The sequence below is a fragment of the Bombus vancouverensis genome, chromosome 4 (genome assembly GCF_051014615.1).
Source record: "Bombus vancouverensis nearcticus chromosome 4, iyBomVanc1_principal, whole genome shotgun sequence".
NCBI lineage: Eukaryota > Metazoa > Arthropoda > Insecta > Hymenoptera > Apidae > Bombus > Bombus vancouverensis.
The window spans coordinates 12,030,085-12,056,069 of NC_134914.1; the positions used below are offsets into that span (position 1 = coordinate 12,030,085).

Sequence of the window (25,985 nt, forward strand, 5' to 3'; positions counted from 1 at the left end):
TATGAACGCTTTCCGCCGCAGTGCTCCGTTCAGTACCGCTATTCCGGCGGCACGGTGGCCCGTGCAGCGGTGTCACTCCGACGGAAAACACTGCAGTAGTGAAAGGGTTAAAGAACAAAAATGCCTTGTCTACGATTGTATGTTTGCAAAATTTTCTATATTTGTAGTAGTTGTAATTCATGACATAACGAAATGTTCATTTCTATACTTAAAAACAATTAGAAAATCAAATAGATTTTACATTTCATACTTACAAAAATTTAAACTTAAATTAAAATTTAAAATTTTAAAAATCACGCTTTAGCGTAATGCATGTTGCTTATTGATCAAACAACTTGTTCAAGGTAAGTGTACTTTATTATATTTCAAGAATGCATACGTTTGTGCATAGACTTATTTTTTGTGCAAAAATTACAGATTGTGAGAATATAGTACAAGTATTTGATACTTCAATAAAGAAAAATATTACACAACATATTACAGGATTACTGCTTGTTTATTCTGATTTTGTGATTCATTTAATCGAATCTTCAGAAGATGATGGATTTCGACTGTGTCACGAAGTACTTATTAACAATTCTGGCATAATGACGGATATTAAATGTTTGTACATACAAAATGATGCAAACAAAAGATTTTTTAAGAAATGGTATTTCCGGAGAATGAATGATGATGCATTAAAGAATGAGGAATTAGAAAAACTTGAGAGTAGCTTTGAAAATATTTGCTCTATATATGAAGTAATAATTTTAAATTTGTTTAAATTGTATATTGAATTATGGAATAAATGGAAATTAGAGAATTATGTGAGTATAGATCGTTGAATTGATTTTTAACGTATTTAAGGATTTAAATAAAGATGTAGTAAATTAAACAAAAATATTGTGGAATATATTTTTTACAGGAAAATTTTAATGAATATTTGGATTTAATAGCTGTAAACGGTCATTTGAACATTCCATCCAGGAGAAATATAAAACTTGTACTTCAAAGTGTCTGGGGATATAACTTAACATCACTGGTAAAGGATTATTATAGTTTAAACTATGCCTCCAATTTTGACGATTATTCGTCAGTCTCCGAAATAATACAAGACATTGATTATAATTATAACAAATAAGGAAATGTTAGTTATATAATAAAATATACGTCGAAAGGAAATTGTGAACTATATATATCAATAAATTCTTAGTTAAATATATTATTATATTTATAATTATATTAAAAGTATTCATCTAATCATTTATGTATTATCCATATACTCAAGGTTATATTTATTTTATGGGCATGATAATTATTGTGAACAGATGTGGATCCTGATTTTTCTAATGAGAATAATTTAGGTTATGTATAGTAAGAAAAATGATTTTATCCTTCCAAATAAATATTACATACATGTATTTTTTAAATACTGACTTGCCATTTATGAAAGTATTTTATTATTTGTATAAAAAGTCTTATTTTCAATTTTTCAGTTATTATGCTATTTACAGTCTATTAAGTACCAAGTTTAGAAAATAATGGACACTTCATCAAAAGGTAATAGTAATAATTTGGAACATGCTATAGCAGGAGGTGTTAGTGGTTTTGTAACACGATTTGCTTGTCAACCTTTCGATGTTGTGAAAATTAGATTTCAGGTAAAAGAACATATATCACAAGTAATACAACAACAATGTTTATAATGTTATACATAGACATTAAAAAGAATTCTTTATCACTGTAGTTACAAGTTGAACCTATTGCTAACCATCATGTTAGTAAATATCACTCTTTACTACAAGCATTTTACTTAATATTTAAGGAAGAAGGTATTTCAGCTTTTTGGAAAGGACATGTACCTGCTCAATTATTATCAGTTATATATGGGACTAGCCAGGTAAATGTATATTTTATGAAACTTTCATGTAGCTTTTTAGTTCTATTATATAATTCTTTCAGTTGAAATAAATATTATATAAAATAATCTCAAAAATTATTAATTTGTATTAGAGACATTATGGCTTTAAGTCTTACATCTGATACTGTATGTTGCATATTCTTGAAGTTTATAATTTATAAATTAAAACACAACAAAATTTAAGAAATATGAAAATATTTTTCCCTGAATAGGACAATATCTACAAATTTTAAACAGTATCATTTGTAACACTGATCGTTTGAATCTTGAATACCTTATCTAAATATGAAAATATTTTGAAGTTATTGTCAAAATATATAATTAAATATTAAAATGTTACAGTTTTATTCATATAATGTGCTTATGCATGAGTTTCATAATTTTTCATTACTAAATGAATGGAAATATTCAACAAAGTTTGTAGCTGGTGCAGGTGCTGGTTTTATAGCTACAACTGTATCATTTCCTTTCGATACATTAAGAACCAGATTAGTAGCACAATCAAATAATCATGTAATCTATAAAGGAATTTTTCATTCTTGCAGGCAAGTTAAATACTGTAAATACACCTTTCCATAGAATCAAACATTGTTTAATAAAATATATTTACAGCTGTATAATACGACATGAATCTCCAAAGGCTTTTTTTTATGGATTATTACCGACTGTATTGCAAATTGTGCCACATACAGGTTTACAATTTGCATTTTATGCATTTTTCAGTGATATGTATAAGAAATATTACAATGAAACTGATACTAGTTTTTTCAATTCTCTAATATCTGGTAGTACAGCTGGTCTATTAGCTAAAACTGCAGTATATCCGTTTGATCTTAGTAGGAAAAGGTTACAAATACAAGGATTCAAAAATGGTAGAAAAGGTTTTGGTACTTTTTTTGAATGTAAAGGACTTATAGATTGTTTAAAATTAACTATAAGAAAGGAAGGAGTAAAAGGACTATTTAAAGGTTTAGTACCATCTCAATTGAAAGCTAGTATGACAACGGCATTGCATTTTACGATATATGAGCAAAGCTTAATAGTATTAAAAGCCTTGAGGTATATTTCAGAAAAGTGAAGTTATTATAATGCTAGTTTTAATATTAAAAGAGTACAGTATATAATATTCTCTCCATACTGTCATATGTACAAAATAATTTATACATATATGTTAAATGTATAATATGTATGTATAAACATATAATCATACTTGTATAAAGAATCAAGTTATAATGGTAAATAACAATCTAAGCTTAAAGCTGATTTAGTCTCTCCTCACAAATTTATTTTTGCTTCAGTAGTTTATTTGTGATATTTAACTTAAGTTATATTTATAATTGAAGTGGAGCAGGCATTTCAGCTGGAGTTCCTTTCAAGACTGCTATAATATTTTTAGCAGTAATTATTGACATTTCTTCTCGCGTTTCTGTAGCAGCACTACCAATATGAGGTAATGCAACTGAAACATAAGTAAATCATTATTTTTATTATATATTTTACTACAGATAGATCTTAGTTAACTTACCACAGTTATCTAACTTTAAAAGTTCACTATCTAATGGAATAGGTTCAGGAGTCATAACATCTAAACCAGCAGCTCTGATTATTCCACTTTTTAAAGCTTCTATCAGAGCAGATTGATCAACAACCTCTCCTCTACTGACATTTATAAATATAGCAGATCTTTTCATTTTTTTAAATGTATTTTTGTTAAACATTTGTCTTGTATCTGGAGTTAAAGCTGTTGTTACAATTACAAAATCACTTTTTTCCAATAACATATCAAGTTCTACTTTTTCTCCTCCAAATTCGGATGCTTCCTGCTTAATACTCCTACTTGTATACAATATTTTAGCAGTGTTAAAGCTGTTAAGACATCTTGCTACTTGAATACCAATACGACCTAATCCTACTATTCCAACAGTTGATCCAGATAATCCTGGTCCACACATCCAAGTTGGTGACCATGCTTTCCATTCACCCCTATATAAATTATATTTGAAATAAAATGTATGTTTAATTACACGATTTAATAAATAAAAAAATATGTTCTGTTTTATACTTGTAAATGGCTCTGTTTGCTTCTATTAATCTTCTAGACGTAGCTAGTAATAATGCTACAGCCAATTCAGCTGTCGCATCTGTTAGAATACCAGGAGTATAACCAACTTTAATATTTCTCTTCTTCAAAGCTTGCAAATCTAAGTGGTCAACACCAACTGACATAGAAGCCACAACTTTTAATTGTGGTCCGGCGGCATTTAAAACTTCTTCATCTATTTTGTCTGTCAATAAACAATAAACTCCATCCATATTTTGTATTTTTGATAATAATACAGATTTAGGAATTGGCTCAGGTTTTTCCCATAGAACAACATCACACCTAAAATATAAAATAAAAAGAAATAGAAATATTAATAAACAGTTTTCTCATTGCAAGCACGTATAAATCAACGACAAAAATATAATATTGGCACGAAATGTTTGAGATGTTAAAGTATAACATTATACATATGTATGTTTACGTAAACGCAACTTCATAGAATAAGATATGAAAAATTGGGTAATGTGTTTTACATGATTTAAGAGAATGAAATGTATTTTAAGTGTTCTTTAAATATTAAAAATATACTCACTGTTCTTTAAGTAAATTTAACCCGGCAGCTGGAATGTCCGGGCGGGTGATCAAAACTTTTGGTCGACTCATCTTAACTGGACTAGATGTGACAAATTTTTGATTGTTACGTCTTAAAAGTTTGAAAGCAATTAAAAGTAGCGACCTTTGATTTGATTTCGTGTAGAAAGTGAAGTTAGATAAAGACATTTTTTATTAAATAGATGGTTGTTATTATCTTATATATTTGTTCAGTCTCGACTGAACAGGAACATCAAATACGGGAAAATATAACCTTTACTTATCATTAATTAAATATTTTAATTTTTTTTTTATAATTTTAAAGTTCAAACAGATTACTATATAAATCCATATGTATGTTAATTGTAATTTCAATATCCTTTAGTGGCTCGAAAATGTTAGAAAACTGTCTTCTTTATTAAAAATAATACTTTTATTATTTTATTATTATATATAATTCCCAATTTATTTTGTATACCTTTTTGCTTTTATTTCGTATATCAAAAATAATAACATGCATTGGGAATTATTTGATAACATGATATCAAGTTTTTATATGTGAGTAATAAAAGACATTTTCTGATGTAATGAGTAAACATAATAAAAAATAGAAAGTTTTATTATTTCCATTTTATTTCCACAGGAAAACATAATATTTTATATATATATATCAATACTGTGCTGTGAATTATGTATGGTCCATATTCTTAAACATTAATATTTTAAAGTACAGATGATTTTGAGTTGTTATAATTTCTTTTAGCTGCTAAAATAGTATTTTTCATTAACATTACTACAGTCATAGGACCTACACCTCCTGGTACTGGAGTTATATGTCCAGCAATTGCCTGAACATTTTCAAAATCTACATCTCCTACTAATTTGTATTTATTGTCCATCTTTATTCTTGTAATCCCTACATCAATTACACATGCTCCTGGCTTTATCATTTCCTTAGTAATTAAGCCAGGAATACCAGCTGCAACGACTACCAAATCTGCCAATTTTGTAAATTTTTCTAATTCAGTATGGGGTGTATGGCGATGACATATTGTTGTAGTCATATCTAATGCACCTATTTCATCTGTGAATTAATTTGCTGTTATGATTTCATTGACTTTTTTGCAATGTTACATTCTATATATATAAAATTTCATTGAATTTGCTATTTTACATTTTATTATTATATTTACGTTTTATACCTTTGCTGTCAGCATGTAAAAGTAATGCAATTGGTAACCCAACATGTTTAGACCTTCCCACTACCACTGCATTTTTTCCAAAAGTTTCAATATTGCTCCTAATTATTAATTCTTTTACAGCCAAAGCAGTTGCCGGAATAAACCTACTGTTATTTAATGCTAAATTACCCAAATTCTCTAAATGGAAACCATCAACATCTTTATTTGGTACAATTGCTTGACATATTTCATGTTCATTCATGTGTTTTGGTAATGGCAATTGCACGATAATCCCATCTACATTTTCATCTTTATTTAAATAATCAATTTCTTTAATAAGATCTTGCTGCGAATTATTTTCTTTTAAATGAATAACATAATTTTGAATTCCTGAGTTATCAATAAAATAAATATGTTAGACATGTATTCAATGTATCAATTACATCTATCGAAGTTGTTTAAACATTAGCGTTATTTTACCAATGAAGTTTGCAGCTTTCATCTTTCTTTCAACATATACTTTACTAGCTGGATCATTTCCAACCTTTATGGCTACGAGTTTAGGTCTCTTTCTATTATTATTTATCCAATCCTGAATAGTTGCTTTTAATTCATTTTGAATCTCATCAGCTATTTCTTTACCATTTATTATAACAGCTTTTTGTCTAAAAAAAATATATGTTATGTACCTCATATCGAGTCAATTAGAAAATTATATTATATTATATTATAACTTTTTAAATCTTTAAAAATTGAATATGTATTACTTACAAAATTTGTGAAGTATGTAATTGTCTCAAAGATCCATGTAAATTAATTCCTAAGACTTTCTTCCAGTGAAACATGTTTTAAGTATAAAATCGTTTATATATTTAATTATTTTATAGTAAAATATTTGATCATTTATATACATAACAATATATAAATTGTTACTTGTAGTACTTAACATAACATAATGTAATATAACATATATATATATATACTGTATTTTATGTAATTATAATTCGAAATTATGATATCTATCAGTTTTTATAAATAATGTGATAATGAAAAAACACAGTGAACCTGTTGTTGGTGAAAGTATACTAAATAGTTTGCAGCGATTACTGGTGAAAATCTTGCAATGTTTTGTAGTGAAAGGGAATGTTGATTTTTTACTTTCGAAACTAGTTTTGCCGGTACTGTTTTATTTGTAAAAAGAATTAACATTTAATCTATATTTTACATATTTATTTCAGGAAAATGACATTGTAATTTCACTTATATTATTTAAGAAAGTGATATATAATATCATAAACGAGATATAGAAATATTGCATATAAACTTTCTATGGGACTACTTTTCTTCAGGTAACGATAACGTTAATATACATATTTATACTATAGCAGACTGACTATAGCGATATTATAACAACAGTAACATTAATTTTACTTTCATCATTGACTAAGGATAAGATAGATCTGGCACTATATGAGTTTTCTTGCCTTACGTTCTAAAATACCGATTTGGGAAAAGCTTCTTATCAGTTTCGTGTCACATGTGACGATATCGATTCAGTATAGTACTGGTTTGAATAAAAACTAAAGTTTTGTATGAAATTAAATAAAATATAGAACAGGATATCCTATAATCAGAACGTAGTATAGAATTTTATGTTTTCACAATACTTCAGAAAGCATGACACACTATCAAAATATGGCGGACGTGTAGTTGGAGCTAGATGAAAAGAGAGTTTGCGTTTCGTCCCGGGACTACCGGCGGACTCGTCAGTAAGGCTATGCCCGGTAGTCCCTGCCTTAGACGTAGAGGGAGTTTTTCCGTGTTTCCTTACTTACCATTAAGTCATATGGTACGTTATCGATTCAGTATAGAACTGGCACGTACAACGCTAGTAAGACGGTAGAATGTGTAATTAAATATCGCGATATTCGATTATTATCGATATAATTTTTGGCGGTCAATTTACGCGGGAATTCCACGAGCGATATTTTATCGTACGATATCGTTGTGATCGAGTACAATCATATGTCCATTTCGTTGTAATAGGAAAACAGTGAAAGACATGGTAGTATCGGGATCGCACGGTAAAATATCGTTCATGTGCATTCAGTCTTTATAGTATCGAAAGCAATAATTTTAAGAAGCTGGAAGTGCAGCAAAAAGATCCGTTATCCAGAAGTTATTAAATCAAAGTTAAAATCAATCGTGTTCAAGATTTATATTTGCATTATTGAATATCTCTACGATTTGAAGTAACAAGATGGGATAAGGTAAGGATAAACAAGTCAAGCAATCTTCAAAATAATTTATTAAAAATGTCGCATACTCGATATTCGAATCGGTAATCAATAATGGTATAATTAGTAACTATATGCATGTCGTGTGAGCATGTTTCCGGAGGTTCTGTTGAAATTTTTTACGTCTGACGGTGATCGATCCTCTTTCGTTCTCATTAACCATTCCATAGAAGTGTCTTTCAGACCAAACGATACGATCTTATTAGTGTTAATCAATCAATTATCACGTTTACGTTATGAACAGTAATAGCTGTTAAAGTTTCTCACTTTAAACGTCACAGTAATGTTTCACAATTTGGATTAAAGTTCATTAATGCATTGAATTCATTTGTATGTCGAAAGTATCTCGTTAAGTGGGTAATGTAAGTACTCTTTCGTTTTACTTCACGTTCAATACATGTGATCGGCCTGATAGACGCATCTATAAACATTTTTAGGTAGTAGTACATCTTCGTAAACATGTACGGTGCACGAGCGCATGTGCACATATGTTATTGTCGGGCCTGTTCTTGATTCCACGCTCACCGTAAATTGGATAATTTATTCTTACATCGTAATGCATTCTTCCGTTTGTGTTTATGATTATTTTCTTGCAGTAATAGTGTCAGAAATCGAGAGTTTCGCTGTCTCGAGGTATTGAGTGTATATTCCTTGTTGCATAATTTTGTATATTCGTGCCGTGGGCGATGTGTTAAAAAAAATTAGCGAATCGTTTAACTTCTATGTTAAGCTTTCGAACAATTTGGGTGCAAACTGTCGAGCGAATAGAAAGAAAAGAACCATCGTGCATAGAAAAAAAGAACGTTGAATGTAAGTATATAGATACATACATATCTATCGCGATGCGAACGAATCGTTCGAAGGGAATTTTAAACTCAAATATCGATATACCGACAGTCGGTAACATCCTGTTTCGTAACAGATTCGCTCAACGTAGAATTATCCTACATTACAAAATCTGTTACTTATAACGTAGGAAAAAGTAAGACGAGGAAAGGAGGATATCGAATATCTTAAAAAAGAGAGTTACGCGAACGATTTACCAACTGCTATAAATGATCGTGTATGACTCTGCATGAAAACGACAGAGAAAGCGATACTTAATGCTTACTCGGTAATTTTCATCGCTCGAAGCGATGATTATTGCGGGGCGCCGAAGCGTTTCAAACAATAAGCGTTTTCGGCAGTCTTCGGGAAGAGTTCGGGAACTCGTACAACTTCTGTGCTACTAGATAAACCAGGCCTGTTCACAGGATACACTATAGTGTCCAAATCATTTCCCGCACTCTGTATCCATATAATTATCGTAGCATGTGAAAGTGCTCGATAACTCGATCGGTTAATTATATGTCGATTCTTCGACGAACAAAGTTAGAGCACAAAATGAGAAAACGATACCATTTCTAATTAAGGAACTAAGTTTCACATACTAAGCAGAAACGTAGATGCGGAACTAGGATCTTGAATCTTGCTAGAGAGCTATAGCTTCCAATTCTTTTTTCTCTTATTTTGTACTGTAAATTTATCCTCTAAAGTATCGACACTACACGATATGATTACTTTTACGCTATACTATTTTTCGAGAAGATCACGAGACTATGACGAAGAATAAACGATTTGGGAATCCTATACGTGGACAGGCCTGAGATAAACGCTGTACAAGTCAGTTCGCGGAGTTTTACAAACTTCCTATTTACGTCACGCTTTCTCACTTTCCGGTTTTTCTCCCTTCTGTTTTACCGGTCGTTCGTTCATTTATATCACGCTTTCGTTTCTTTTTACCTACAACAGTTTATCGAGAAATCATTATTAAACTTAATCGTCTTGTGCAGTTTCTCCGTTCTTGCCATTATCGCTTCGGCAACACTTACGCTTACTTATGTACATAGAACCGCGCAAATTTTTGTCGATTCGATGCGCGCCTACCGGAAGTCGCTTATACTCGTTACATCGTCCATTCGTTTGTTCTCTCGTTCATGGTGTCTCAACGGAGACTGGTGTCAATCGAGGGGATAACAAGCGTTCTTTCGTTTCATTTCTAATTAATTATTCCCTGACGATACTTACAATGATATATTGCAGACGGAATCAAAGAAATACAAGCACGTATCGGCGAGAATACAATCAAACGAATATAGCTGTCTCTGTCAACCACTCTTAACATTTGAATATTTTTCATAAACGTAATCGTCAATTTCATATCGCGGAGATTAAAGTTGAAATATAAGACAAGTATCGTTAAAGCGCGAGAATAACGCCTGCTCTTAAACGTCGACCTTTCCTTCCTTAATACCAGCGCGCTCATGGATATGATTTTATATCGTAATTAATAACGTCTAATCCTCTACATAGTTACTCGTTTAACTTAGATCATCATCTAGAATTAGTTAAAACTCGTACGTGTATTTTACCTTTATTTACAATCGAGTCGTTCGTAATCTATTTACACGCACACCCGTACGCGGCCATCGGCCTGTAATCGCCACGAATTCTCAAATTCAGAAAGTTACGGTTTCAAAACTCAACGATCCGAACGATTCGAGAATTAAAGGGAAGAATATTCGAAGAAATTGACAACCCAGAACATTTTTTTTTTTTTACAAACATAACGTAATCTAAATACTTAAGCGTTCGAAAATATGGAAATTTAGAGGAAAAGTTTCGTTTCCTAACGTATTTATCGTAGTTTCGCTTTTCATTTTAACACGTTCGCTGCGTACGAAGCACGTTCCAGTCGGTCTATACCTTCATTGTTGTGTATCCTAACGATTCGAAGTGGCACGTGAACCGAAAATCCCGAAATTATGGAAAAGTATTTCATGCTAATTCCTATTAAACGCGTGTAATAAATAAAGATACGTATGACAATTTTTATTAACATGTACTCGCTGTACGAGAGGAAAAGTGGATTCAGAGAGCAGCGAACGTGTCAAGGCGAGAGCTGAACCGAATTTCGAGAAATTCGCGGAACACTCTTTGGTCGAATCTATAGCCAAGTGGTAAACGCAGAGCCAGCATGGTGTTCAGAGGATATGAGTTACTAGGGCCGGGTTGGTTTAACGTCGATGCGATTCCACGGCCGATGCCCTGTCGCCGTGCGGGTGTCTCTAAACACGCGGGCCGCGTTTTCATGCGCGACGTCAATAAAGGTTCGCCGATAAATTGCACCGTGCGGCTGGTTCGTTTGCGTATGGGTTTGATCCGGTCGTGGCAATAAACCTTTACTGTCCTCGTGCACGTGAACAACGCGGTCCCATTAGGGAAAACGTACTTTTTTTTCCCCGCGCGTAATCTCGTTCATCGGCTGTCCGTATTCGATTCTCGTCTGGGAAGCTCGTGCTGGTTTTTGAAATATTAGAAATTCTGGCCGATTTACGCTTTTGCGCGATTTCCCAGTTTAACAGTTTATCGATATATACGACGAAGACGTTGTTTCCGTACGATAACGAGGAGTCGTTGGACTCGCGTTATCCGTCGTTGTTCGTCGAACAATTTGAAGAGAAGAGCGAAAAGAACGAATCGACGCGGAAAATGAATAGTTTGACGTCGGATTTGGACAAAGGTGCAATTCTGCTCGAAGGTCGCGGAACAAACGATTTAATGGCAATATTTGTACGAGTATATTCGGTAAAGCCGAATGGCAAAGGACAAGTGAAAACGACGATCGATATCGAGAAGAGAAGAAAATATCGAGAGGAATCTTAGAAAATTAGCTTCTATACCGCGTACCATCGAGCACGATGAACAAAGTTACGCGCCGGAAACGGTGATTGGCGACGAAGCCGCGAGGTACAGCGTTCGCAGAGGCTTCAGGCCTCTTCGAAGCGATCGTTTCGTCGCGATATTTTATCTCGTGAAAGTCACACTCGAGGGAAGAAGAGAACCGCACCGTTGATTCATCAGGCGGATTGTTCTTCTTCTTTTTTAATCTTCTCGAACCTATTGTCCGCGAGCACGCGACTCCTTTATTTCCTTTTATCAGACCGATTCTCCGGAAGCTTAAGGTTCTTCGACCGGGGCGTAGGTGGCAACCAAAACGAGAACTCGGCCGTGAGCGATCGTCTGGTAGTAAATCAAACAAGCTTCGCCATTCCGTGCGGAATCCTCTTGCGTATGGTTCAGAGGACTTTTCGACGTTGTCCTTCTTTCCTTTTCTCAGCTGCGGGATCTTCTCGGTTTCGTTATATGTATTTCGTATACCGATTTCGTTTTATCGTGAATCTCTCTTTTCTTGTTTCTTTCTCGTTCGTTTTCTCGGACAGATTATTGCTATTTCGTTAAACGTTCGATACGAGCAACCGATTCGTCGTAAATGATTGAAATTTTAAAGGCGATTATCTCTTCTTTGGCAGCCTTTTCGTGCGAAACGTTCCTTTTTTTTTCTCGTTCGATAATTTTTACTTTTCTAATGTCTGCGATCGGTGTCCGTTCTTCGCTGGTCGACCGAATCTCTCGAAAAATGCTTGAATCGCGTACAGATAAATGAAACGAAATGGCAGTGAACAGATATCACGTAACACTTTCGTCGTAAGAGCAACGATAGAACACGAAACTAAAGCGTCAGTCTTCGATTCTCTGGGGGTGTATCGCGGCGGCGAACCGGAATCACGCGAGCAAACTGAACAATCGAGACTAAAGAAACCGTGGAAACTCTTCCTTCCCCATTTTGGCACGGCCAACTCCGGCGGTCGTACGAATTTATTGGTCCCCGCAACGCAAGAAACGCGAATGATACATCGATAAATTGAGGGTGGGAGGGGCGAGAAAATAATCGCAGAACGTCAAGAATGGTTCGTTGCACGAGTTGGTTCTCGAGCGAGATCGACGGTTGTTGGCGCGTACAAGCGCCGCTTCGTCGATTCGTATCGAGTGGAACGCGAGATAACGCGGCGAGTCAACTATAATCAACTTCGGTATGAAATAAAGCATGCGTGCGTTTTCCTACATACTTTTTGCATCGTCCCGGTGGACAAGTCTTCTCGTAAGGACGAAATCCGGTGACAACTCGACGAGAAATTTCCTCCGTTCCCTCTTTTCTTTGCATCGTCGCGTCGATGTGGACGCGTCGGCCGACGTCGGTCGTCCCGTACGCCGAGGAATTCTTCAAAATTACTATAAAATCTTCCGAACGACTTAGACCTAAAGAACTGTACGGCCGAAATATCGAACGAATCGCGCGATTTCGTCCAACTTTATTTTCATTTTGTTCGTTTGCCGAGAATTATTCGCGTGGAGGGGGTGTGTCGGATGAGCCGATGAACGCAGCCGATGTGGCTCGTCGGTGGCTCGTTCAAAGCATATAGAATTAATAAATCGAGTGAAAAAGATGCGATTCCACGCGGAATACGATTGTCTTTTCATGAACGTATAATGGAGGGCCGGTTACCGAACGGTCGTCGATTGTGGCTTTCGTAGCGCAGACGTCCCGTTCACGATTTTCCTTCACCGAGCGATGTGGTTGACGTGCACGCTGAACACAGCGGGAAACGATGGCGGTGCTTTCAGTTAGCTGACCGGTTGTTAGATTTTTTTCTTGGATCGTTTTCGGTTTGCCTCTGGTTCCCTTCGCTTCGCCTCGTATCTTCCGTCGGCTTTGTTCCTTCGTTTTTGCTTCTGCGCTTCGCGAGCTCTACGCTTATCGGCTAGTAGTAAAGCGGTTTCGAACGGGTCTCCGTTCGCAGCGATCCATTACGAAAGAACAGAAGAACAGAAGAAAATTATCGCGTTGCTCGATTCTTAAATCGCATTCGCCGGTACAACTTTCGAACACCAAACGATCCCGTCCAATCTCTTCGTCTATCGTTCTACCGTTAGATTTATAGCAATTGAAATTGCGAATAAATGGGCAGAATTTCCAAGGTCAAGTATACTTTCGATCAAAGTCGCGTCTTCCTTGATATAATTCGAAATTTGAAATGCGGAAAGCGCGAAAGCTGCGAACGGACACGCGTGCACGAACGTGTCGTGTTACCCGATACAAATAGATAAATAATCAGTTATGTACAAGTATGAACATGGTGTACAAGTTATGGCGTCGGGTGTCGTCGCGGCGCCAATTCTACGAAAAAGAATTCGACGCTTCCCTCCTGGCGCTTACACATCGATTCTCGTCGCCGACGACCCCTTTCGCCAGGGTGTAACAATCATTATTAAACGGAGCACAGCTCCGTGAAAAACAGCATTATATATATCACATAATTTCAGGCTACCATACTTCTACGTCATTTTCTTCGTACTCGTTCTTCCCGAAGTCGTCTTATCGCTAGTGTGACAGTATCGTTAAGTCGTCTAAACGGTAATCACTCGAAACATTTGGTCAGTATCTATAGTTCCCGGATAGGCTTACTATCCATACTGTTCCATCGTGATCAACGTCGATCATCCTAAGTCGAATCATCTTCGTAGATCTCTCTCGCGTAAACGCTTCTTTTTCCCGATAACAAAATTCCAAAGACGATAGTTTCTGGCCACTCTTCTACGAATTGCACGAATAGACGTGCTAAACTCGCGTATAGAATTCGAAAAACTCTTTCTTTTCCAAAGTAATTCGCGAGTGAAAGAACGAAGCGAGAGCGAGATCATTCAATTTTTCTGCTCTCATTGTCCCCTGTTGACGTTGATATAGTCGATGGAGACGACAACGTTTCGCTCTCTTCTCAAAGACAGAGTCTCTATCGATTCGATGAAAAAAGAAGAAGAAAAAGAAGAAAAGAAAAGAAGAATCAGAGACGAAAATTTCATGGTTACCATCGATTTACGTGAATCACGATGAAAGCAGCGGTAGTTCATCCGAACACGCGCGACTTCGACCGAGCGTTTTACAGAGGATCTCGCGCGCTTACCAAAAGGGAGCATGAGAGCGGAGGAGAGAGAGGAGCCATTGTGGCTCGTGCTTAAAACCGCGTCTTCCGTCCTCATCGAGACATCACCTCGACGGACGATCGAACGACCATAGTGCGAGTATTTCTTGTTGGTTCCCTGCTCGATGCCACGGACCGACGTCTTCTTCTTCTCTTCGTTGGGTCGGCGTTTAATCGAGCGCGAAGTCCAACAGAGTTTCAGGCTCCTCTACCATGCCAATACGTACGACCCAGGTATCGATCGATCGGCCATCGTTCGATCTACCGATGGGTCGATATCATCTGGTCGTCGGAGACAAAAAGTTAGCTACGCTACCAGCGAAACGATATCACTAGGATCTCATTACTTATTGTCCTCGTTCAAGCAACTCGATTCCTCGAGTTTCGATGACTTTCTAACCGAGAAACCTCGGAAATGCGTCGCCCTGTGCTCTCGGCGCAAATAATAATCAGCTCGGAGGAATGGACCGGGACTGTTCAAGTTCTCGATCAACGTACGCGATACTCCTCGAACCAATATAGAACGAAAGATAGCGAACGAAGGCGATCGAAGAAAGCACGCGAGAAGGAACCAAGGCACGCGAGGAGCTCGGCAACTTATTCCGGTTAACCTGGATCGCGAAGAAGACAAAGACGCCATTCTCGTGGTCTCGCGATTTTGTTCTCGATAAAGAAAAATCCAGGAACGTTCTAAAATATCAGAAGCGAAAGCCAAAGGAAGCCTTAAAGTGTCAGAAAATACAGAAACGGATATGGCAAATATCAACAGCTCTGGTCCATCCTCCTAAAACATCTGCAAGCATTTATCCCGGAGTCCGCGCGTCTGTCGTCGAAGCTGAGAATTCCAGTCGATTCTCACTGAACCAAAGATGCCAAAAGAAGCGCGCAAACACCGTGAACCTATCCGTGTAGGAGAAAGAAAGCGCAAGCCGGTGCAGGTCATCGAGCAGCGAACCGTCCTTTTGGAGCAGAGTCTAGGTCTCCTGCGAAGTATACCGGTAGCAGAGCAGTTCTGCGCGTTACGCGGAGGCGGGCGTCGTCGTGGCGCCGGAACGGGCGACCCCTTCAAGAGGACGCGAAATGGGACGCGACGACGCCACGACGAGCGACGAATGGGACGACCGTGGGCGATCGTCACACGGTGGTCACCCGGTCGACCTCGACGTATCGCACAGAACTGTCGCTGTGTCAGCAAATCACTTCCTTCCCGTCGATGATCGCCGTCTCCGAGGAGATGCTCTTCAGCCGGTGCTGCGATATCGATCGGTTCGCCCGTTGCCTGCAGATCCGCCAGATCACGAAGCAGATCACGCCGATGATCGTGACGATCGCGAGGATGCCGATGGCCAGGTGCAGAGGCGGCAGCTGCAGGAGGACCGAGCAGTGGGTCAGAGCCTCGTCGTAGCCCGATGGACAATGGGAGATCCCGTCGCACCACAGCGACGCGTTTATGCACGCGTCCAGCTCGGGGCACCGCTGCTCGCAGTCGCGTGGCATCTGCAGCCCTGCGCTCGACGTCACCGATGGTCTGCACCGGAAAGTTGAGAATAGGGTTAGGAATCTCGGTGGATATCTTCCCGAAGACGCTTAAGCGTCGAATAGCTGTGAACATTTCTTACGTTGTGTAGTATCGTTCAGAGGCGAGCAAGGACGATTAGGTAAATGAGCGGTCTACTTATTTTCGATGAACTCGGTACGGTTGTAAAGATAAGCACGCGTATTAGCCGAAAGTGTTACGTACAGTGGCGGACAAAAGAAAGTTTATAAAATGAGAGGTAAACGAAGATTACCGAAGAACTTTACCGAATGGATTTATATTTAATAAGTAATTGAATAATTAATTAAATATTTATATTTAAGACGTAATACTGCTTCCAATATTGCGCATGATACGTATATGGAAGCGGGACATTGTAATCCTGTTAAGGAAAGCGGTAAAGATATCTTTACCGCTTTACAATGTATACACTAAAATTCGTAGTGTACACAAGTAAAATCTATAGCCTGACGGCGAGCGATAGAGAGCTGTGCTTCCTGTGTGTCGGCCAACTTCTCATCTTTCTACGGTACATCGTGTGCTATTCGAAAGTAAAGTCATCGTTTCATTAGGAAGTTACGTTCCAGACGCGTAAAATAAAGAAAAGACCCTTCAACTTTAATCAAGAAGATTCTCGATTAAATTCCGAGGATAGTACTTTAGCAGTTGTTAAGAAGATTAAAGACTTTCCGAATGAGTTTTTGGTTTTAAGCGAAGGGAAGATACTTTCCTTTAATGCTTTTGCGGCGAAATCTTTTTGAATTGTTCTAGTAGAAGACGAGGCAACCAAAAAGACATTTGGCACTTTTCTAAGCGGATTCGGTGAAGTACAGTTACAGCGGATAAGCAGTGGGAGAAGTAGCGAAATTTTGGGAACAACGTGCTAAAAGGAGGAAAGATCGTCAAGATTGGTTGTTAAGAGAGCTAACGATTTATTAGCACTTTGCAGAATGGGATTTTAGTATCAGAAGCAGAGGGCGAAGAGAAGACGTTTGGCATTTCTCCCAGTGAAATTTTGGGAACGTTGCTTTAAGGAAACCAGAGATTCCGTGCCACTTGACCAAACGAGTTTCTAAGAGTTTTAAAAGAAAGACGAACGGAGAATTGTTCGAGGTTTTTCCGAGTAGTGTGTAGAATGTGAAATGGTGGCTACTTCTTCTCTGTCGCGTTTTCGAACAAGACCTTAGAACTAGCGTTTTGTCAGGTGAAACGGGGGATCAGTGACAACTTTCTGAATGAGATACTGTCGGTGCTTTTTGTAGATACTCCGGCGAATTGAGGGCAAGGCTCTTGGCGAGGTTCAAAGGTAACGTGAAAGGACAGATTACTGCTTAGGTTCCTCGTTCAGGATCGTTCAAGCGAAAGAACGAAGATAACCAAGAGGTTTCTATCGCTAAATACACGGAGGGAGTAGCTGTGTAAATTTTGTTTAATCAAGGATCTACATGATTAATCCATTCGAGGTTGATGTCTAATTAAAATATGAATTTCTTACGACACAAACAGCGTATTATCAGTTAGATTCAATTGGATATGTACTGCACGACGCTCTTAGTTTGATCGCATCGTTGAGTAGGCACCGTAAGACACGTACGTACAAGAAGCAATATGGTTTCAAATGTGTTATTGGTAAATTTAGAACATCGACTGCCACGATGATCATCGGTGACCCGGGGTATATTAGATTTTTTAGAACGATTAAAATAAGATAAATTTCATGGACCGGCAAACTTTCAACGATACGAATAACTTGGATAAGATGGTTGGAGAAGAGCGTTCAAACGCGATATAATATTTTGGAAAAATCAAATTGTATGGTATCCTGCCGCCCGTATGTCCTTGGGACTGAGGACTGTGCGCCCCTCTGCTTAGGCTGACCTCCTTTCGTTCGTGTAAGGAGGTTTGCCCGCGTGTAGGGATATTCTGGCCGATTTTTAATTGTCAATAATTAAAAAACAAGATCGAAAACGCAATTTTTTTATTCTTGACTTTTGTCTTATTTCGGCGTCAAGAATCACCCCTTAAATCGTGGAAAATCTTTATCCGAACACCCTGTATATAAAATTCGTACGGCAGTTAACGTGTTAGAGGATTTGTAAAGAAAATAAGAAAGGTATTTCGAATTACCAACCTTCTAGCGAGCTCGAGCCAGGTGACCGTGTAGGTTTCCGGTTCCTTGACGATAAATTCGACGGCTACAGTCCTGACGGGGTCTTGGCCCGGTGCTAGGATCATCGCGTTGCTGCTGACGGCCCAGCCGTCACTGAAAACCTCGACCACGTGGTGACTCGATTCCGCAGGTGGTTTCGGGCACACCGACACGTGGATAGCGCCACCGGTGTGCACGACGATCCGGTTCTTCGTCGCGCATTTGCTCGTGTTCGACATTATCGTGCCGTGCATTTTCACGTAGAGATATTGGTTCGGCCCTGGGTCGATCAGCCATGGATGCTTCTCGCAGTTTTTCTGAAAATAATCCACCCAGAACTCTTCGATTTCAAGTATGGCATGTCCGAGTTATTTCGGCGAATATTTATTTCGTAAAACGGAAGTTCCTCTCCTCTCTCGTAGGAGAGTGAACAATTTTGAGAAAGTTCGAGTTCCACGATTCGAGCGATTGGAACCTTCGTCGCCATAGTCGTAGCCAGCCATTCGATTTGTCCTCCGTTACAGTAACTCAAATTTTATGTAACGGAGCTCTTAGAAGGTAATGCTCAATTTGAGACCACACGAAAGCAAATCTGAGCGATCTACCACCGGCGTCCGATATACTTCGTGTCCAAAATTCTCCTTGAACCTCTCGTAACACGTTCAATGTGAGATGTACGATTTCTATCTTTCGCGACGAAAGGAATGGAAAAAAGGATCTGTTCGTTTGATTTCCTTAAAGAACGACTAGAACACGAGAAGTAATTAAAGTCGATACGTACAGATTTCGCATTGAACGCGTCGATCCAAGCTTTTTCGTCTGTTCCAAATTTCTCTAAAGCCATAAAAGTCTCACCTCATCCTCGTCTATAACCGGCACCTTATACTTGATCTCTCCGGATGGTCCCCTCACTCTTCGCTTCTGCATGCAAGGGCTGGTCTTGATAAAGTCCCAGGTTCCCTCGAAGAACAGATTATTATAGTCATCCAACGCGTCCATAGACCTGACGGTGAAGTGTACCTCGACTATATTCGAGGTGGACTTGACGTTCATCGGTAGGGATCGGTTGGAGCAGAGGCAATCCCGTTGGACAGGCGGAGCGTTCGGCCATGGAAGATCGAGCACCTGTAGATATCGAGCATGATTCGGTCCCCGGGGTCGCTTACGAATTAATCAGTCGACAGATTATTATAATTGCTACGGTGACGAACAAACGCGATCGGAGAACATTAGCGTGTGTAATTGCGCTTTAAATTCACGGACGCGAGTCCGTGCCCCTCGTAAATCCTGCGATCGATAACAAAATGGAAGGAACGACGGAGCGGGAAAATGGCCGGTGACGGTGACACGGTTTCGCTGCTCGATCGGAATTTCAGATTTATTTTGGTCACGCGAACGTTCGTTCGCCTCGGTTCGATTGTCGTACATCCCTCCGCGATCACACCGCCGTTTACACGCCGAATTTCTGATAAAGTTTTAATGAAAACGCGGTCTCGTTAATTACAGCCTTTACCCTCGCGCAATCGCCAACGGCGCAACTATCGACGGAGATTCTTTCGATCGTGGTTGGCAAACTTTAAATTAAAATCGTTGCTCGCTTGCCGCTGTGCTCCGGTCTTTCGACCGAATTAGTAGCGTCTTGGGAATTTATTATCCAATTAGTAAATCGTCCGATTATTGTTTGCCTTTGATTCAATTTTACAGATTAATCGCGTTAGAGATATTTCCGGGAGCTTACGGAGTTTTGTAAATTTAACTCGAACGGGAATACGAATGTTCGATCTTCGAATATCGTTTACTCCGATTCTGTGATTAATCTTTAAACAGAACTGTATGACGGTATGATTGCTTGCGTTTATACGAGCAACGGCAGGCTTACAGCTTTGTCGGAACCGTGCAGTTGTTCGTCGGGTTAACAACTGTATTCAGGAAAGATGAATGGCCCTTCTAGTGCTCTCGTGTCGCGCAAATATAAAATGGAGCAATGCCTGTTCGAAGATTAATTGGAACATGCGACTCTGGCTCGTTATTACGCGCGGGAAAAAGGGTGTGAAACGAAGAATCTGAAGCGCTTCGGTGCGCTTTCAATGACCGTACAAAGAAAAAGGATATCGAACGAGCGAATAAACCGCGACCTGTAAGTACAATACGTACGTCGAAAGATATCACGCGCGATAAACGCTTCCCTTCGAAATTATGCAATTCGTATCGAAAACGCGCTGAATAAAAAAAGACAAGGAAAATCGAGAAACTGAATACGATTTCGCGATTCACGCGCCTTTGTCCAGAGACTCCCTCCAAGGTGCGAGCCAACGTATTCACGTCCGACGTCCTCTTATCTCCAAAAACTATCTTACGCCAGAGGTAGCGGAGATCTTGAAGGGACAGATAGAAATGTCGAATCACATTTTGGTTAAGATTGAACTAACAGTGAAATACGGTTCTACGTAGAATATGGCACGATAACACAGATATTTCGGCGGATGGCGATGCAACGTTGAACGCAAGTAGCGCGTTAGGTGTTTGATCATGGAAGAGCGTAGCAGCTTGACGCTTTCACGGCCAGGCGTTTTCTGCACGTGATTTTTACAGCCAAAGTTTCTTATTTTCTCTGCGTAATTCTGTCGCGTTCTCCTCTAAATTAAGTTATTTTTTAAACGTTCCAACATTCCTCTATATTTTCTCAATGACTTGCAAACGTCTGTTTTATTTTGCGATAATTTTTCTACGACTCGTACGTTATCACAGTCATCCAGGCAGCCAAAGCGACGCGTATACACGCGTGACGCCCGTCGTGAAAGCGTCGTGAAAATCGTCTTTCCCCAGGAAGTACGCATCAGACTCTTATTCGAGATTTTCATTGAAATTTTCGAAACGTCGTTATACGACTCACCTTCACGGAGAAGTTGTCCGATCCGACGCAGAGCAGCCGATTAAAGTTCGGGCTGGAGACGCTGCGGCACGTCCGGTTTCCGTTCAACAGCTTGTTGAACCGCAGCTTCACGATCTCATCGTGCTCGCCCTCGAATCTGTACACGCAGCTGGAAAATCCGTTGTAGCCTGCACTCGTGTCACTTAATCGAATTTACATGGCCGGTCGGCCACGCAAAGGAATCGCTTTCCCGATCGATACCACGTCGAGGAGATTACGAGGAGGAAAGTGACCGGTCAACGACGTTTCTCCTTCGTTAATTGACCAGCGGTCAAAGCAATCATCGGTTTCTATTCCTTTGCAAACTTCGCGGACTCGTATCGAGCATTATCTCGACCAAGTTTTGCCTATTTCGTTTTCTTTGTTAATGCCGCTAATGGTATTGCACGGTTTTGAAGTTCTAGTAGATAAATAGAAAGCGGTGACATAAGGAAGTATGGCAAAAGAATCCGGCCAGATAGATTTTTCGCTTTATCGCACTAAAAAAGCGGTATTTTGTAAAAGTTTCGATTAAGGTAACGGCGTGTGTGTTAGTTTAGTTAGTCTTTTTTAGATAGCGTTTCCTTCTACTTGTCATACTCTGACATCCTCGATGTTATTTAAAATTCTTTCCGCGCTGTCACCTTTTGAAAAAATTATCTGGCTGTGAATTTTTCCACGCCACTGTATATCTGGCGAGTGTTCGGGACGATTTTTTAAATTTTTGCCAGCGATAGGTAGTAACGATGTAGATTGCAGGAGAAGATAAAACGATCGAGGGCAATTCCTCTGCATTCTATAAACGTAAAAGATATCGATAGATAGAATTGCTGTTTTGCAATTTTCAAGGAAATATCGCGTCGAGAGAAATTCCAGAAAAACCTAATTCACCCTCGAAATATTACATCTCCCTCTCTCTCTCTCTTTCTAGAAAAAAAAAACAAATTGTACAAGTGTCTGGTGCAGTGCTTTCCAGATAGTTTTACAACATTGTACTGGCCGCTGCGTTTTGTCCCTTTCCGCGGACAACGAGTGTCGCGTAATCATAATTACGAATAAAGTAAACGAGCACGCGATACAGCCTGCCCACGCGTGAAGCAGCAGTGGAATTCTATTTGAACAGCAAATAACGACGCGAGCGACGATCGATAGGAAAAACCGGGCTGCATTTATTCACGATAACGACCGGGCCACCCCTTATGAACGAAGACTTTCCAAAGTAGGTGTAGTCACGGTCGTGCGAAAAGAGAAAGGACCAGCCGCGAAGACGTAAAGTCGATTTTATGGCCCCATAAAACAGGACGTCCGGCTTTAATGGCCGGCCAAGGGAACTTTCGGCGGGATAGGATCGATGAACGGTAACGGAATTGGAGAGTTGTTCTCGCGAGGTCGAAAGCAAACGGCGAAATTCAGTGTTAGTAGGACTTTCGACGATGTTTGTGTTTCCTTTTGGGAGTTTTGTTGATTGAGGCGGAGTTTAGAGGAAGCGGAGGAGGTTCGAAGGGTAAATAGAGGGAAATCTGTAATAGGGGAGGTTGGCAGGGATCTTGTACGACTGTTTCGAGGGCTGCGAGAAATCTAGAAGAATGGAAGAGAGAGGAAGATTGTAGCGGAAGAACAGGTGTTGTCGATTTGCTCGAGTTTACCGGGTGATTTGGAGAAATTTTAAAGAGGAGACGTCTTTATTTTACTTTGTCTGTATTACTTCGAGGAAGTTTGTTAAGTTTGTTAAGCTCGTGAAGTTACAGCGGATAGGAAGAAGCTGTAAACGCTATTTGTAGCGCGTGCAAGTCTCAGTCGCGTACACTTTGATACCCGTCTTTTTTGCCTCGTTAAAAATTTTCCGACCTCGCGATTCCCGAAACGTTGGTCGGTTATATCTTCAGACGAGTCTAGATATATTGTAGGAGGAACGAAAAGATGCAGCAGCAGCCAGAAAATAATCGCGTTTGACGAAGAGCGATCTACTGTGGCGACACTGTCGATGGTATTCTAAGAAAAGAAGACTCTTCCTCTTCCTCTTTTTCTCCCTCGATACCGAAACAGGGTCGAGGAACTTGGCGAGAGGCGACGAGACGCCAAGCGAAACTCTAAAAAAAAAAAAAAAAAAGAAAATAAAAGAAGAGAGAGGGGCAAAGAAAAGAAGAAAAAGACGCGCACACTTTCGTCGCGATGCACAAAGGGTCTATTTACGGCTGGCTATCGCTTCTGTGAGGTGAAACGAAGAGGCGAGCAGCTACTGACGTGCGTCTCATTCGAAATCGCGGAATCGTTTGCGCGTAAAAGGAGCACCGTTCAAGCCGGATGCGGCCGACGGAAAGAGAAAGAGTTTGTCCTCGTTAGATCGTCCCGTCATTTTCTCCGGGCAGCCCTTTAAATGGACAGATCGTCGATTGAAACCTCGCGCGTCTTGCTTCTTTCCTTAACACTTTACCGACCGACGGCCTATTAATCGGTTTTTTGTCGCCGACACTTACCAACCGACGGCCTATTAATCGGTTTTTGTCGTCGACAATCTTTCTCATTATTTGAACAGTAGTTTGTTACTTACTTACTTAGTACTAAGTTACTTACTTAGTACTAAGTTGCGTCAATTGCGTCAGTTGCGTCAATTGCGTTGCTTTGTAAGCTCGCACAGTTTTATAGCAATTTGGAAAATTTACCGTTCGCGATAAACGAAAAGAATCGAAAGATTGGAGAGTCTAAACCAAAACAGAGCCCTGCCCTGAGATGCCGGTCGACGTGCGTGTGCTGTTGAATCGGTAGCGGTCGGTAAAGTGTTAACTTTTACATATTCCCATGGGACGAACCTGACTTCGTTGCCCCTACCATCGTTAAGCACACGATTATCGTTACTATAACGCTTTACTGTACCCTTTTACGTTCGTCTGTCTATTTGGGACTTATAGTTGCGCAAGACTCAAGATGCGGTGAAAAGCTACAGATATAAAGATGACGAGTATTTTTAACAAAGCGATAGTCGTTTGGATTTTCTAAATTCTTCAGAGTATTCCCGGAGTAAATTCTCCATTCGATATGCAATACTTTTTAGATAACATCGAGAGGCGGAAACGACAGAATTATTGTTCTATTTCTCGTCAGAGCAAAAAGCGCCCGAGATTTTATCTACTCGCGATCATTTCCTCATCCACGAATTTATTTTCCCAATTTTGCTGCCGAGTTCTTTGTTTATAATTTAAAATTTTCCTCTTTCATATAGGAACAACGATGAGAGAATATAAAGAGCAGGAATTGCCCCGAGCGACGTAAATCCTCGTCGAGGCTATAGCTGGCGTTCAGTGGCCCCGATCTTCGTCTTTCACCATGGCCTTAAGGACATTACGGTATCGAGAAAGCGTCTGGAACAATAGTTAAGTGGCGGCAAGGTGGACTCACCTCATATTTTTCGTGCCGCCACGGCCATAAAGGAAAATGTCGCGTGGCGCCTGGAATCTACGATCGGGATAATGATCCCGATTGCGGCTGTAGAAGATCCTCGAACACGGCCCGCTGCCGTAAGGATCGCCGTCCTGGTGTAGATCCACGAATTCGTAGAGCGCGCGAAAATTTACTGGCCTGTGGAATGGAGAAAAATTTCGTCATCGGTATGCGTCTGAAGCTCGTTAAAGGTACGTGGAACGTCGAGCCTCGACAATTTGAAAATTTTCACTGATCTTTTTACATATACATAGAGTGGATTGGGTCGAGTAATAAATTCACCGACGCGTGAATTTTCGAAAATGTTACGAATATTATTCGAAGAATGTAAAAATACCTGTCGGAATTTTCCGACGCGAGATTTCTAAAGAACTGGAATACAATCGCTTTTCGATCGGATAGATTTTATAGCATTCGTTTAATCAAATATAAACTAACTTATGACTGGACCTAATAAAATATACGCTTCCATGTAAGAACATCGTGCAATTCGTTCCTTTCGAAAATTTCTTATTATACGATAACTATAATTACCGGAAAGGTGAATGCAACTCGTGCCAGGTACAAAGACCGCACTACACGTCTCTCGTATATAGAGAATATCCTCGTCATCGTGATCGTGATCGTAAAAGTATGGACGCGCTAAAAATACGGGATTATTCATCGAAACGCGTAACAGGTCATCAACGTTCGATACTATAGAGAGGAATTATCCCTCGCAGGTTGTCGACGTCTGTCGCTTATCGAAGCACGTCGCAAAAGGGGTTATTTACATTTTATTTTTCACTGCAAGCCCGACACGAAGACCGCGTATTCGAGCGTGATAGCCGTACGGAACGCGGATGCGTCGCACGGTCTAGTTAATCCTTTCCGCATGAAACGACCCTCCCTTTCCCCTAGCTTTATTAACCCGTTAAACGAGGCGATTCCTCGATCATCACCGCCCCCTTGTGCGGCCAATTAAAAAATGACTCGTGCTCGCATACGCGAATCCCGATGCTTTTCTTTTTATCCAGATCCGCTCGATTTAATTGAACTCCCTCGGTCGAGCTTGTATAATGGCATATCGGAAAGGCA

The 25,985-nt window shown here is 39.3% G+C and overlaps 5 protein-coding genes across 8 annotated transcripts in view; 2 read left to right on the plus strand and 3 right to left on the minus strand.

Moving 5' to 3' along the window:
* Positions 1-371: 371 nt before the first annotated feature.
* LOC117156716 (uncharacterized) lies at positions 372-1,227 on the plus strand. The gene is made up of 2 exons (XM_033333999.2): positions 372-806; positions 905-1,227. The coding sequence occupies exons 1-2, from the start codon at positions 372-374 to the stop codon at positions 1,118-1,120; spliced, it is 651 nt and encodes a 216-aa protein (XP_033189890.1). The 3' UTR covers positions 1,121-1,227.
* Positions 906-3,680, plus strand: LOC117156715 (mitochondrial thiamine pyrophosphate carrier). Of its 3 annotated transcripts, none has more exons than XM_033333996.2 (5): positions 906-1,021; positions 1,476-1,640; positions 1,727-1,879; positions 2,243-2,445; positions 2,513-3,680. In XM_033333996.2, the coding sequence occupies exons 2-5, from the start codon at positions 1,521-1,523 to the stop codon at positions 2,976-2,978; spliced, it is 942 nt and encodes a 313-aa protein (XP_033189887.1). In that variant the 5' UTR covers positions 906-1,021; positions 1,476-1,520; the 3' UTR covers positions 2,979-3,680. The 3 variants fall into 3 exon arrangements, with proteins under 3 accessions (XP_033189887.1, XP_033189888.1, XP_033189889.1); XM_033333997.2 differs by lacking the exon at positions 906-1,021 and adding an exon at positions 1,213-1,353; XM_033333998.2 differs by lacking the exon at positions 906-1,021 and adding an exon at positions 1,230-1,343.
* On the minus strand, positions 2,477-4,811 carry LOC117156714 (glyoxylate reductase/hydroxypyruvate reductase). Its single transcript, XM_033333995.2, has 4 exons — positions 4,537-4,811; positions 3,963-4,283; positions 3,426-3,883; positions 2,477-3,359 (listed from the first exon to the last, which is right to left on the minus strand). Exons 1-4 carry the CDS (start codon positions 4,722-4,724, stop codon positions 3,232-3,234), a joined length of 1,095 nt encoding a protein of 364 aa, XP_033189886.1. The 5' UTR covers positions 4,725-4,811; the 3' UTR covers positions 2,477-3,231.
* Positions 4,812-5,150: 339 nt separating this feature from the next.
* On the minus strand, positions 5,151-7,479 carry LOC117156820 (NAD-dependent methylenetetrahydrofolate dehydrogenase). 2 transcript variants are annotated; one of them, XM_076618285.1, is made up of 4 exons: positions 6,488-7,479; positions 6,197-6,381; positions 5,729-6,106; positions 5,151-5,619 (listed from the first exon to the last, which is right to left on the minus strand). In XM_076618285.1, exons 1-4 carry the CDS (start codon positions 6,559-6,561, stop codon positions 5,258-5,260), a joined length of 999 nt encoding a protein of 332 aa, XP_076474400.1. In that variant the 5' UTR covers positions 6,562-7,479; the 3' UTR covers positions 5,151-5,257. The 2 variants fall into 2 exon arrangements, with proteins under 2 accessions (XP_076474400.1, XP_033190085.2); XM_033334194.2 differs by having other exon boundaries at positions 5,738-6,106; positions 6,488-7,472.
* Positions 7,480-8,006: 527 nt separating this feature from the next.
* Positions 8,007-25,985, minus strand: part of LOC117156734 (uncharacterized) — a 175,464-nt gene continuing 157,485 nt past the window's right edge. The window contains exons 11-15 of the mRNA XM_076617817.1: positions 24,867-25,046; positions 21,453-21,600; positions 19,415-19,684; positions 18,542-18,876; positions 8,007-16,401 (exon numbers count right to left, since the gene is read on the minus strand). Coding sequence (XP_076473932.1) covers positions 16,062-16,401; positions 18,542-18,876; positions 19,415-19,684; positions 21,453-21,600; positions 24,867-25,046 — 1,273 coding nt within the window. The 3' untranslated portion in view covers positions 8,007-16,061. The remainder of the gene's footprint in view (positions 16,402-18,541; positions 18,877-19,414; positions 19,685-21,452; positions 21,601-24,866; positions 25,047-25,985) is intronic.

Bases quoted from the DNA above. Each gene is read 5' to 3' on its own strand.
- LOC117156716 (XM_033333999.2), top strand. From the start codon at position 372: ATGCATACGTTTGTGCATAGACTTATTTTTTGTGCAAAAATTACAGAT. The intron at 807-904 runs GTGAGTATAGAT...TATTTTTTACAG, and splicing joins AATGGAAATTAGAGAATTAT to GAAAATTTTAATGAATATTT.
- LOC117156715 (XM_033333996.2), top strand. From the start codon at position 1,521: ATGGACACTTCATCAAAAGGTAATAGTAATAATTTGGAACATGCTATA. The intron at 1,880-2,242 runs GTAAATGTATAT...AAAATGTTACAG, and splicing joins TTATATATGGGACTAGCCAG to TTTTATTCATATAATGTGCT. The intron at 2,446-2,512 runs GCAAGTTAAATA...ATATATTTACAG, and splicing joins GGAATTTTTCATTCTTGCAG to CTGTATAATACGACATGAAT.
- LOC117156714 (XM_033333995.2), bottom strand. From the start codon at position 4,724: ATGTCTTTATCTAACTTCACTTTCTACACGAAATCAAATCAAAGGTCG. The intron at 3,884-3,962 runs GTATAAAACAGA...TAATTTATATAG, and splicing joins GCAAACAGAGCCATTTACAA to GGGTGAATGGAAAGCATGGT. The intron at 3,360-3,425 runs GTAAGTTAACTA...CTTATGTTTCAG, and splicing joins TTTAAAGTTAGATAACTGTG to TTGCATTACCTCATATTGGT.
- LOC117156820 (XM_076618285.1), bottom strand. From the start codon at position 6,561: ATGTTTCACTGGAAGAAAGTCTTAGGAATTAATTTACATGGATCTTTG. The intron at 6,382-6,487 runs GTAAGTAATACA...TATTTTTTTTAG, and splicing joins TTACATACTTCACAAATTTT to ACAAAAAGCTGTTATAATAA. The intron at 6,107-6,196 runs GTAAAATAACGC...TTGATAACTCAG, and splicing joins GAAAGCTGCAAACTTCATTG to GAATTCAAAATTATGTTATT.